The sequence below is a fragment of the Mastigoproctus giganteus genome, chromosome 9 (genome assembly GCF_048544385.1).
Source record: "Mastigoproctus giganteus isolate SK-2022 chromosome 9, ASM4854438v1, whole genome shotgun sequence".
NCBI classification, from domain to species: domain Eukaryota; kingdom Metazoa; phylum Arthropoda; class Arachnida; order Uropygi; family Thelyphonidae; genus Mastigoproctus; species Mastigoproctus giganteus.
In genome coordinates, this window is record NC_143583.1 from 193,213,816 (window position 1) to 193,228,007 (window position 14,192).

Below are 14,192 nucleotides of genomic sequence, written 5' to 3' on the forward strand. Positions count from 1 at the left end.
ATCGAAAAGAGGCGATTCCAAATTATTACTGCCTGACAGGGAATATCAGAGTGGACATATGAACAAGTACCATCTTTGAAGCGAAAGGAATCATAGAGCTGAGCAGTTGTTGAATCAACCGATAACTGGAATTCTGTCAGAAAAAGTATGTGGGGTTTGGTAGACTGTAAATGGTATTGGACATCACTGAGATTGGAACTGAGACCACGTATATTTGTGAAATGAACCAGGCTTGGAGGTTTAGATCTTTTCGCACATAAGTTTGTTCTATTAATTTGACAATTCGTGATATATTCGGAAGTAAGAAAAGGTGGGGAGCTCATGCTGTATGAAGTAATGAACTTTTTGGATATATGGCGTACATGTAAGAATATACTCAGCTCCTTGATATAACGTGGCCTCGACAATGCCTCCCACATATATACTCTCTCCAGTCACTATCTGTCAGAGTAGAGGCAGCGAGAGAATGTCTGTGACGTTTACTAATACTAGTGGGAGAGCTACATTACTCTTTATGGATAACTGTAAGTCGGGTTAGAAACCCATCAGAGATACGAAGAATTCGCAAAGGCTTCCACAACAGGGGCTGTAGTTGGCCGATCTCAGACTGAGGGTCTGAGACTGATCCTCTGAAATTTTGCCGATCTCAGACTGAGGGTCTGAGATCGGCAAAATTTCCACAGTTGTTCCTGTTTTCAGTCTATAAAACATGTAAATCGGCTCGTGAACACAGAATCTACTTCTAAAGGCATAATACACTGGCACAAAATGGCCTAAGATGTTGATGCGTCTTAAAACCAATGATCATAACTTAGTACTATACACACACACACACACACACACACACACATCGACTAAAAGAGAAGAATTGCCAAAATATTGTAAGTTAAAAAAAACAAAGAAGAAATAAACAATTTTAACTCTTATATGAAATTCCTTCTAAATAAATTTACGTTCACAGGATTCCTTCAATTTCATTTGTAAATTAAATTAATTAAACAGCAAAACAAATGATTTAATAAACTTTCACTTAGAATCTCACCTGGTATCTTTTAATTGTTGGTTAAGAGCTTCCCTTGATTCCACAAGATGAGCTACTTCCTCTTTCAGTCCTCTTGATGTGTGGTCTTCACATGATTCCATACGATCACGCCACTTGCGGTTCTCCAAGCGAGTGTGAGAAAGTTTCAAAGGCCCTCGAGTGTCATAGAGCGCCGCTTCCAATTTCCGCATTTCTGCATCCATTCTTGAGTATTCATTGGATAGCTAAGAAGAACACCTTCAATTATATATATATTATATGCATACAGTTGCTCTAAGTCCCTAAACTAAAAGATTCATAATGCTTTACTTATGCCTTTCATGAGAACTTATATGAATGTGAGTTAAAACTGATCCTTAAAAACCTGTACTGAATAGCAGACTTTTGCTCTTCGGTTAGCTAATTTAACTTTTGGGTTTTAAAAGAGTGAGGTTTGGTTTATATTCATACACAGTTTAGTTTTTATGAATACACACACCAAATCTCATTCCTATAAACCCGAAAGCTCTGTAGGGTGTTTCAAAAGTATGTGCAAAAAATTCTGCGGTATATGCAAAAGTTTGAATGATCAGTTACAGGTTTCGTTGAATTGAGCATATTTTATTAAGAGGTAATTTTTGTATATCGAATTGTTAGGGCAAGACTAGAGAATTTTGAGAACACTAATTGTGAGAAAGAAATTCAGTGCGACCGGAAGAACAGTAATTATGTTTAATAAATAATTAACTAATAAGTAATTAACAGGAGCTTTCGAGGTTTAAGTATCTCTTTGTCAGCTGCGTGACTACATACATAAATATAAAATATGAAACGTTACAAATGGAATGGCAGAGCGTGGTCATATTGAGTAAAAAGAGAGATACGTGAATGATAAAGCATCACAGTGTAGGACTAGGTGATCGTTGTGGATTCTGGCCAGAGGCGTAGATAGTTTTCTGGCGCTCTTGGCAAATTCGTGGCTACGCGCCTTTTTACGATAATTGGTAAAATCATAGTAACAAGGCGCGTAATAAAATAATCATAATATATAATAATAAGTACAGTTTGACCTGTGTTTAACGAACTTCTTTATACCAGATTTTTTCTGTTTTGCGAATTGTTTTGAATTTACATTTAAAATCGTGTCCGTAGAAGAAAGAAAAATTTCCATATGAGATTACGAGAGATTTAACTGGATACGCACTGTTCGCCCCTCTGGCCTTCAAGAAATTTAAGCAATAGTGCTGTAGCTAAACACAACGGTCATCTCTTTAGCTCAAGAGATTACTATCTGTAAATTAGTGGTACCCGTAAACACTATCCAACTACCTGTCCCACATTTGATTGGATTGTATGATGCAGTTACAATGTAAATGGATGCAAAAAATAATTTTGATATCATATACTTGGATTTCAGGAAAGTTTTTGATACTGTTGCACATGGAAGACTACTGTACAAATTGGAGCAGTGTGGTATTAAGGGCAAGTTGCTACAATGGATAAAAAGAAAGTTGAGTGGGAAAAAACAGAGAGTGGTAATCGATGGACACTGCTCTTCGTGGACTAATGTTATTAGTGGAGTCTCCCAGGGTTCGGTGTTGGGTCCACTGTTTTGTATATTTATCAATGATATTGATGAAGGTATATTAGGCTTAATGTCGAAGTTTGCAGATGATACAAAGGCTGGCAGGGTTGTTAATGACAGTAATGGCAGCGTGCTACTGCAACAGGATCTGGAAATTTTGGGCAGATGGGCTAAGAAGTGGCGACTGAAGTTTAACCTTGACAAATGCAAAGTAAGGGCCGCCATAGTCTAGTGTTCAGGCGTGCGGGTGCATAAGTACATGTGCCTTGAGTGACCAGGGTTCAAGCCCGTGACTGCTGAATATGATGCTGTTTCTTATATTCTGTCTATCTTGTGAACTCCTCTGGCCGTTTGGTTGTCCCGGAGTATAAACAGAAAATTTATTTTATTTATTTATTACTGCATATGGGTAGCAGTAACTGCAGAGTAACATACCAACTGTGTAGTACTACACTCAGGGTAGTGGAGAATGAAAAAAACCTGGGGGTAATTGTGCATTCAGATATGAAATTCTCTGAGCAGTGCAGACAGGCTGCCAGAGCAGGTCATGGGGTGTTGTCAATGATTCAGAAGAATTTTGCTAGGACGGTAAAGGAGGTGATTACCCTTTATATAAGGCAATGGTCAGGCCACACCTTGAGTACTGCATACAGGTCTGGAGGCCTCATTTTAGGAAGGATGGAGAGTTGCTTGTGCATGTATGGAGAAGGGCAACAAGATTGGTGAGGGAAACGAAGGGGGTCTCTTACCAATAAAGGCTCAAGTTCTGCAAACTGCAGCGTCTGGAGACTAAGCACCTGCAAGGTTATCTCATTGAGGTGTATGAGGCCTTGAATGGTTTGAGCAGGCTCAATTCTGATGGGATTCTTCCGTGGTGTGTAATTGTCAACGTGTGGACTTGTGTGGACTTCGAAATCTTCCTGGACTTGAATCAATCATTAACTAATTTATTTACCTTGGATTCCAATCGCTCCTAGGCTTAGATGGGAGGGCCCTGCAAAGGTTCATAGGCGTTAGGATCGAGTAGAAGAGAGAGAGAGTTACTTAGATATTCAGGACGATCCATCACAACTGTACGGCGTCCCTTGTCGGTGGATAGAATGACGATGGAATTGTCGTTCCTGATAGAATTAAGGGCAGCATGTTTGCGACGGTTGAGATTAGAGGCAGCAGGGTGGATACGCTAACGAACTGAAGCTGTCTTGAAGCGAATTTCGTTTGCAGTATCTTCGGGTAGGCGGGTCAAGGATGCCTCTACCTCCACAGCAAGTTGTGTGTTTGGAGATCTACACGGTAGAATAGCAAACTTCATACCAAAGGTGAGGAGTTCAGTCTCGTCGTCATATAAGTGCTTGCTGCTGAGGTTTAAGACACAGTGAGAATTGTCCGCTGAGGGATCCTTGCGAGTGTTGGAAGTGTGAATCTCTCGGAGTAGGCCAACAAACTTATGCTGCTGGGGCGGTAAATATCAGATTCGCGGATAGCCTGGGAACAAAGAATGTGAATCAGGTTTGAAAAGGTTAACGGAAAAACAAAACCTCTGAGTTCCTGGATAAGTCTGGGCTTGTTGACGGTGGCTCTATGCAGCTGTAGGTGTAAGTAGCCAATCCATACTCCCACGATTCGAAGGCAAAAGTTGAAACAGGCCATGGTTGAAGGGTGCCTTATAACGGTATGATGCGATATGATTTGCATCGATGTGCAAAGCGGAGGTGCTGTTTGTTTGTTGAGCAGCACGTGGAGCAGCACGCAATTGAGGCGTGCTGCTCCACCCAATCATGGAGTCTGTAGTGTTACAGTATGACAAACGCTGGCAATCAGCCATGTACGTAGCCAGCATCTACAACGATCACCTAGTCCTACACTGTGATGCTTTGGCATTCGCATATCCTCGTGCACACTCTCTCTTTCCACTCAACATGACCACGCTCTGCCATTCCATTTGTAACGTTTCATATTTTCTATTTATATATGTTTTCACGCAGCTGACGAAGAAATACTTAAATCTCGAAGCTCCTGTTATTTACTTATTAAACCCAACTACTGTTCTTCCGGTCGCACTAAATTTCTTTCTCATATATGGAATCCGGCACCACAGGCCTCTTTAATTTCAATACTAATTGTAATTGCATGTTATTAATAAAAGTTGCATTATAGTACTGATTAAAACAATTTAAATGAATGACAGAAGGTGAAAATATAAACACCGGATTGGAAAATTAAATCAAGAAGGAAAGTTATAATTTATTAGTAATGTTCCATCAATGTGTACACTTATATTTATCTACGAGGTATGGCAATAAAGTTCTGAACTATATATATATATATATATACATACGAGCAGTGGCGGCTTGTGACTCTGATGTATGGGGGGTGCTGCTTCTTAAAGTTACATTAAATTTCCTTGGTTATAAGACATTGTAGACATAGATGTCTACAATAATAATAAGCAAGTTAAAAATACTACAAAACATTAACTGGGCTTGGTTAATCTCGAAATTTTATTTAAAAATAAAATCCATTCTTCAGTTTTTATTTGTTGAAAATAGATTAATAACTTTTTCATTGAAGTTTGGTGATCTGTTCAAATTGGCACTGCTTGCTCCGCAGTTCCTTTGACTCGTTTTATCACCTCTAAAAAGTGCGTACAGTATTGGCAACCTGCCAACTGAGCACTGACTCAACCAGTGGGGCCAAAATATGAAACAGTGTAGCGCACAGTTCCACCTACGATTAAACTTCAAAGTTGAAAACGATTTCGTGTTTTTATTTGTTTATTATTGAAATGATTATTGGAAATAGAGGATGAGTATACTATATGAGGGACCTGTTAATAAAAATATTCATTGCGTTGCATTGTTCTTCACAAAAGTTCATATAACTTCGTTGACTGTATATTTAGATTTAAAAAGCTGGGGGTGCTGCAGTTCCGCAGTGCCTACCAACCAGCCGCCCCTGTATACGAGGTGTGGAAATATTGTTCCCGGACTGGTGAAATAAATAGAACACAAAATAAAGGCACTCAAAAATTGTTTTATTTTTATTCAAAGTAATCACTACCTGATTGAATGCACTTATTACACCATTCTAAAAGTTTCTGAGAAGGGTCAGCGAAGGTATCTAAAGAGATTATGTCCAGTTCCTTGGTTACGTTTTACTTTATGTCCTCAATATCCTGAACTTTCTTTCCTTTGAGGGCAGTTTTCACCTTGGAAAAGAGGTAGAAATCTGCTAGTACTCAATCGGGGGAGTAGGGTGGATGGCACTTGATCTGTACAATGCCATGTTCCGTCAGAAATGTCTTCACAAGTGCTCAATAGGAGGGGGCATTGTTGTGCACAAGAACCAGCTGCCTTTCTCTCGAAATTGTGGCGTCACCCGGGAAATGCGCTTCAATAGTCTTTGAAGCACTTGTATACAGAAAGCAATATTGACTCTCTCTCCCCCTCCCCTTCAGATACGAATTCCTTGTGAATCACACTGATTGTTGAAAAACATGATCGGCATTGTCGTGAGTCTGAACTTCTGTAAACGAAACTTTTTGGAGTCCACTGCAGGCTCTGATGCTTCGTCTCTGGATCGTACTGAAACAACGAATGCTCATCTCCCCTGACAATACAGTCGGGGAAATTAGGATTGACTTGACAAGTGTGGATGACTTCACACGATGACACTCTTCGTTGCTTCTGTTCATCCGTGAGACTGTGTGGCACAAATATTGCACAGACCTTCCTTTTTTCTAAATTTTCATGCAAAATTTGAATCGTCTTCTTTTATTCATATCCAACTCATCAGCTATCATTCTGACGGTTAAACGACGATCGCTTTCCACAATTTCGCTAACTTTAGCAACTCTGTCCTTATTTCAAGAGGCTACGGAAGCCCACTTCCTGAGTCATCGCAAACATGCTCACGTCCGTCAATGAACCGCATTTACCATTCAAACACACTGGGGCAACTAACCGTTTCATCACCATAAACATTTTTTAACATTTCACACGTTTCTATTGCAGATTCTTTCAGTTTAAAGCAAAATTTGATATTAGTTCGTTGCTCAATTGCAAAATCTTGACATGGAACGTTAACGCTACTAACGAAATTGGTTCTTACTTGAAACCCATTAGCCTATCATCTACCGCCATCTGTTGAAGGTTGTTTAAACTACAACATAGCACTTCCGTATATTTTGAAACTCATCGAACATAACCGCAACGGCACCAGTCTGAGAACTTTATTGCCATACCTTGTATTAATAACTACTTACATTTTTGAAAGAGTCCAATCAGATTGTCAGTTTTAGAGTGGCTCCCTTCCCTTTTTGCCTACAACTCACTTTTATATTTAATTAAATTTCTATAATGTACTCTATCCTTTCAAATGAACATTTTTGTTCCAGTTTATTTCATATTGGGAGAATTTTTCATGCCTGGATATATTATTATTATTATCTCTTATATTATTTCTCCCTGATCGGGGGATTCCACTCTGTGATGGGTACTGCTACCAAGTACACAGGGTGGTTGTAATGTCTGGTGTTACTGCCGGTCAAGGAAATCTCTGATTATCCTACAGGTGTTCAGGATTGCGACTTTCTGGAGTTCCTTGTAGATGTTCTCTGGGAGACCTATTGCTGCTAGGCTGCTATGTAGAGTCTTTGGTACCATACCAGTGGTTGACACGATGATTGGGACAGTCGATACTTCTTGCATATGCCAACTGACCTCATGTCTCAGGTTCGTGTACTTCCTAATTTTTCCCTCATGGGTTTTCTGGATATTGCTAGTGTTGGGCACCACTATGTCAATCAGGTAGGTAGCCTTTTCCATCTTGTCCACAAGGGTTATGTCTGGTCTGTTGTGCGGGATGGTCTTATCCGTTATTATGGCGCGGTCCCAGTACAGCTTGTGGATTCGGGTCTCTAGTACTGCCTGGGGTTCGTACTTGTAGTATGGTACACTTTCTTTGGTCAACTGGAATTTCCTCGCTAGCTTCTGATGTATTATCCTGGCTACCCGATTGTGTCTATGAGTGAACTCAGTCTGGGTGATGATCCAACACATCACCTTGCATCCTGCAGTGATGTGTTGGATCATTTCTGAGGCCAGGTGGCATTGTCGACATGTGTCATCTGACATTCCAGGTTCCTTTCTAATGTATTTTCTATAGTTTCTGGTCTCAGATGGCCAGCAAGAATCTTTCAGTCTCAGGAAAGAGCATCCCCCTTGTGAGCCATACATTGGAAACAATGTTATCGATGTGATCTTGATGGAAGTCATTATAGTGTCTGCCATGGAGTGTCTTCTTTGCCCATCTTTCTAACTCCGTTTCTTGTACCATCTGGGTGGGAGGGGGTTCCTCGCTTAGGTTCAGTGGAGTATACCACTTATCTGTCTTCTTTATGGCCTGGTGGGGTGGTGCTGTGTTGTTCGAGAACAACACAGCACCACCTTCAAATTATTATTATTATTTGTTGTTGTTATTATTATTATTATTATTATTATTAGCAATGTGGTGCAAGGAAGCCTGAGGCTTATGCTGCACCAGCCAAAAAAAATTTGAATACCATGAGAGAGAGAGAGAGAGAGAGAGAGAGAGAGAGAGAGAGAGAGAGAGAGAGAGAGAGAGAGTAGGAGGGAATCACCAAAAAAAGAGAAGAATGATGATATCCAACTCAGCATCCTGGGTATGCCACGCCCATACTCACAAGATGTGAGCCCCTGGGGTATATATTACACCTATCATTTCATCCAGGAGAAAACAGTCCTGAGGGTACAATGAGTGCTTGCACCTGGGTGCCAATGTTCAAGGGGTGCCTGAAAACCTGAAACTTATATACACATGTGAAGAAAATTTTAAAGGGGGCGCCAAAGTAGGTGGTAGATGACTTTCATCAACTGGTGAAATATCACCACTTTGCTTATTGGAGGCTGGAAGTGGTGAAACCCATGTTTAGTCTCTAGAGCAAAGTTTCCAGCATTCCCCTCCCCCCATACTTCTTCTTCAACCCATGCACGGTACCTAAGTACTATAGGTTTCGATACCTTTCGTGTTTGGGGTTTTCATAAAAAAAAAAAAAAAAAAATTTCAATTGGCACTCGGTGCCACATACCCTAGGAACCCCCTGATTTCATCCTTCTACTAGTGATTCAAAATAATATAATTTTTTAATTTTCTTAAGAGAACGGACTAATGTAAATGGATGAAATTTTTCTAGGGCGATGGATTTTTGAAAACCCCGTATACCAGAATCAGAGTGATTCTAGATTAATGGGAATTTTTGAGACAGTTAACGTTTTAGAATGCAATTAATGTATTCACATAAAAAATTGTCTAGTTAAACAAAAAAATAAGTTTATTTCTTCCACAGATATTTATAAGTTTGTCTTTAAAGTAGACATCAATTCAAAAATAACAAGACTACATTCATCTAATAAATCCTAACATCAACAAAATTATAATCGAGAAAATGAAATATAAAAATATAAAAAGTAAAATCTTAGACTTACGTCCTTTTTCTGGGCAGCCAGTTTGTCTCGGGAGTGCAGCGTTTCGTGTTGACGTATTCTAAGCGAGTATTGAGTAGCATCTCTCTGTTTTACAAGGTCATTATTTGTGTCCCGGATAAGAGCCCAGGAGGCATTAGTAAGTTGCATTCCCTTGGACACCTCCATTTCTGCATTAGCTCTATTTTGAACAGAATGATCTAGCCACTGTTGTTCGCTTATAGAGCTACGAAAGAAAATGTAATAATCTTTAGGTGTTAAATGCGCACTTCTGAAAACATATATAGTATTTATTTATTTAATTAACCATTTACAGGCATGATACTCGATTGCCAAGTGTGATATCATTTAGTGTAAGTTATGAAAAATGTTCAGATGCTTAACAACACACTTTGTTTATATCACTGTATGCATTACTTATAAAATTAAATTGAAAAATACAGAAGACAAGTCATTGCAAAGCATCTATAAAATATAACAAAAATTTTGTAAACTAAAGAAAAATAAATAATAATTCAATGAATAGCAGTCTGAGGTTCAGTGTAAATAAATTGTAAATATTGTGATTAAAGGAACCACTGAACAACTACAAAGGTACAGGGTATTACAACCTAATTATTTCTGATCATATCTTTTAGTACAAATTATTCTGTGATCTTGTAATACATAAGAAGTAATAAAACATTATTTTTTTTTAAAATAACATGTTATTAAAATAATGCAGAAGAATAACAAAATTAGCAAAAGCAACTAATGCTATATTTAAAAAAATATATACAAAGTATATACAGTATACTATATATATAATAGTAATTAATTTTCTAAGAATTAAATCAAATTCGATGTGACTTAAAAATATGATGTTTCTGAATGGGAAAAGGGATATATTTAAGCTAAAATTTGATCACCAGGAAACTGATAGATCCTTTTTGTTTTAAAAAAAATTAAGACCTTTTGTTGTTTTAAAAAATCAAGAATAAAGGGTTCCACTTTAGTGGGTGGCTATAAAGACTTTGTACATTTTCAAAAATTAATAACTGAAATATGATGCTCCATAGTAAAAACTCTTCTAATAGTTTTTTTTTTTTCTTGAAGCGAAAAAAAGTGGTTACATACTTCATTAGGTATGGTGAGAGATTAGGTGTGTGTGTCCTTTAAGAAGTATTATTTCTGCTACTTCAGTCTACTACTACTACTACTGCTGTTTCTAGTACTGTTAGCTTTCTTTCACAAAAAGGGTTACTGAGATCACCTTCCCCCATTGATCAGATTTGTCGCAGGCTAAGTATTTTTCGCTTTCTGAAGTTAAAAATGAAAATGAAAAGGAAACGATTTCATACCATTCAAAACATCCAAAAGAATGCGACTGTCCATCTGAAGACACTCCGTGACTTCAGATGGACATCTCGAAAGCGCTTGTTAATTACTTGTTAGTTAATTACTTATTAAACCCAGTTACTGTTCTTCCAGTAGCACTAAAAATAATGCTATTAAAATAATGCAGAAGAATAACAAAGTTAGCAAAAAGCACTTACCATCTGAAGACACTCTGTGACTTCAGATGGTCAGTCGTATTCTTTTAGTATTAGTATCAGTAGTGGCATATGATGCAAGAAAGCAAGCTTATACGGCATCAGCAAAACAAAACTTTCCATTTCACCTATCCATTCCCTCCAACAGTTTGTCTAGTTCTTCTTTGAATTTACTTAAGCTATCCACTTCCACAACAACATATGAAAGTTTGTTTGAGCAATCAACTACTCACTGGCTAAAGGCAAACGTTTGCACATCTATTCTGCAACTGATTTCCTCAAATTGAATTTATGTCCCCTCATGGGCGTATTCTGAGCAAAAGGAAAAATCTTATCAGCAATGCGCTTGGTCAATCTATTCAAAGCCTTAACACCTTAATCAGATCACCTCGCAGGTGCCTAGCCTCCAGATGCTGCAATTTGCAGAACTGAAGCCACCCTTTCTGTATTATTTGCCCTCATGGATAGCAGAATTGGTAGAATCGCTGTCCTCTCCACAACGAGTGGAAAAGACCTGAATTTGAGTCCCGTCGATGATATGAGGAATTTTTATGGGGCATTTTCACAATGTGGCTGAGTCAGTCGGTCTCAGGAGAAGGGTAGCATGGTTTTTTCTTCTGGAAACTTCGTCCAGCAAACAGAAAATCGACCAGAGAACACCTGAAATTTATAGACAGTACCCACAAAGCAATATGGCCTTAGTTGCTGATGCTCTTAATACCTTAATACATGTACAATAACATCGGTCACAGGCATGGTCAGGAAGGAAGGTCTCCCTAACCCAAATCGGGTTTTCAGTCCAGGAAAACAGAGAACACCCACAATTTATGGACATGATACCCATGGGCGGATAAGACAGCCCTTGAGTGGTCTTAATATGACAGTTTTTGACCATCTCATGAAGGAATTTCAAGAATGCTTTCAACAATTAAAAGACAGGTGTAAACAAGCGTGTAGAATTCTAAAGGAACTATTTTGAATGATTTTCACAATAAATTCTTTTTCTGAAAATTTTCTTTTTTAGAATTTTTGTCTCATTACATTCTCAAACCCTGTGTATTTTAATCTGTTTCCTGCCGTGCTCTGCAACGTTATCTATCCTACTGAACATATTAAATATGTAACTAGATGTGTATCAAAGACGTATCTCATACTTTGGACAAATAATTGTTTCTTACCCTTCTGGGATCTCTAAAGGCCAAGGTTTAAAGCTGATATGTGCAGAAACTGTATTCAGCGAAAGTTGATGGTTATCAATTTTAAGGGCTTTATCCTTGTCTTTCATGTCCGCGGTCAATATATCAAACATTTCCTTCAGCTTCACTAGTTGTGTCCAATCTTGGTGACCCCTTTCTCGCAACTGATTGCAGATAGAATCAAGTAATCTTAACTCCTGAAAGATAAAGGAAATTATAAGATATTTTAATCAGATTATTACAGTAGGATTATTCACTACTACTGTTTGTTACTGCTCCACTAGGAACAAACGGAAACAATCAAAACGCGAATAAAATCTACAAAAGTTGTTTATTTTATTATAATTATTAGTTTTTCATCGTTAACTTGGTTATTATTCATAAAAAATTATTTGTTCAAGAAAAATATTATTTATTATTTGTTTTTATTATTATTTGTTCGAATATTAATGAAGCTCTATAACAACAACTCCCTTCAAACACAAGACCCGCAATGCAACCTAACTGCATGTTATAACTCTCTCTGAAAATTATAACAAGCAGTTATACATATTCTGGGCATAAAAGTAAAATAAAACATTTATCACGCAATGGTAATTTAGATATTTTATATACATAAGTGTAAAAGGCATATGAGTGTCTATAAATTATTCACTTGATTATGAAGCTCGATTAAAATTTTATTGTAACAGGTATCTTAAAATGGATTGCCACATTTATGTAAGCAACTGAACGAGTTTTTCTGATGCGGTTGGCAGCCTTGATCCCAGCAAGCATTACGACAGTACAGCATTAAAATGGCAACAGTGCAGGAGAAAACAATGTGCGTGTTGTGGTTGTGGGATACTAAATCACTAGTGACTGGATTTCATCACTGCGACTAAACAATCGTACGACAAAAAAGTCCTCTGTATGCAGGTAAGGCGCCTTTTCAACGGGAATTTCAGAAAGTTCAGATCCACCTACGGAACAATCAGTGAGGCGACAGTTAAAATAGTTTAAAGAAACCGGCAGTATGCTGCACCAGAAAGGCGCAGGTAGGCCTAGTGTATCTGAAGATAAAGTTTCGAAAATTCATGAAGTGTTTACCCGAAGTCCTACAAAATCTATCCGCCGGGCAAGTCTGCAGCTGCAAATACCACGAGCAACACTGCACAGGGTGGTTCACAAGCGATTGAAACTATATGTTTACAAAGTGCAAATCGTTCAAGAAATTAAGCCTCACGGAAAACCACAACAAGAGGAATTCACCGTTCACGTTCTCAACCATATAGACGAAGATAAGCACTTTCCTGAATATGTTTTCAGTGATGAAGCGACATTCCACTAGTCTGGTAAAGTTAACAGACACAATAGTCGCATATGCGGATCTGAAAATGCCCCTCAGTTTGTGAACACTAGCGTGATAGTCCTAAGGTATGCGAGTGGTTCGCACTGTCCTTCAGCGAGGTGATTGGGCCATTTTTCTTCCACGAAAGCACTGAACTCAGCAAATTACCTAGATATGCTCGAATCGTATGCTGCACCTCATCTGGCAGATATGCAGCCACGTGTTCTATCAGCAAGATGGAGCACCACCATACTAGAGTTTGGGCATTTCCTCCATAAAAAAAATTGTAATCGATGAATCAGCAGGGATGGTCCCATTCCATGGTCTACTCGTTTCCCGGATATCACACCAATGGACTTCTTTGTACGGAGCTACGTAAATGACAAGGTGTATGCAAAAAAAAAAGTTAAAAATCAGAGAGGTAAAGTAACGGATTGAACAGGCAGTGATTTCCATTAACAAGAGATGCTTTAAAACAGTTCGAATGAGATCGGTTTCATCTTGACATTCCACATGCTAACAAAGGTGCCCGTGTGGCACATGGTTTACTGAAGTGCGATTGTGTGATAAGAAATTCTTCGAGATGCTTTAAGTGCAGCATACTGTTTTATAATACCTATTTCAATAAAATTTTAATCGAGCTTCTTAATCTGTTGATCTCTCTCTTAATTGCTTCTTAATCTCTGTCTTTCTATCTGTGTGTGTGTGTGTGTGCGTGTTTGTGTGTGCGCGTGCGTGTTTAGCAGTCTCCGTATTATTTCTCTGCCAATCTGCACTAAATACATCAGTCTGTATTTAGCAATTAGGGACTTGAACCCCAGTCTACTCAATGAGCATGTGCTATTGAATCCCACTCCAGACCACTAGTTTGCAGAGGCCATATATATCTAATATTATATATCTATCTAATTATACACCCATAACTACTCACGTTTTTAAATCAGTTCCTTTTTATCTACAACTCTATTTTATTTACTTAAATTTCCATTATTTAGTCTACCCTTTCAAACGAACATTTTTGTTCA

General features: G+C 38.2%; 1 protein-coding gene across 1 annotated transcript in view; it reads right to left on the reverse strand.

The window, feature by feature from the left end:
* LOC150080986 (tektin-B1-like) overlaps nucleotides 1-14,192 on the reverse strand; it is a 37,318-nt gene that overhangs the window by 6,851 nt on the left and 16,275 nt on the right. Inside the window, exons 4-6 of the mRNA XM_090380876.1 lie at nucleotides 11,820-12,034; nucleotides 9,113-9,335; nucleotides 1,043-1,266 (exon numbers count right to left, since the gene is read on the reverse strand). Of these exons, the coding sequence (XP_090237002.1) occupies nucleotides 1,043-1,266; nucleotides 9,113-9,335; nucleotides 11,820-12,034 (662 nt within the window). The remainder of the gene's footprint in view (nucleotides 1-1,042; nucleotides 1,267-9,112; nucleotides 9,336-11,819; nucleotides 12,035-14,192) is intronic.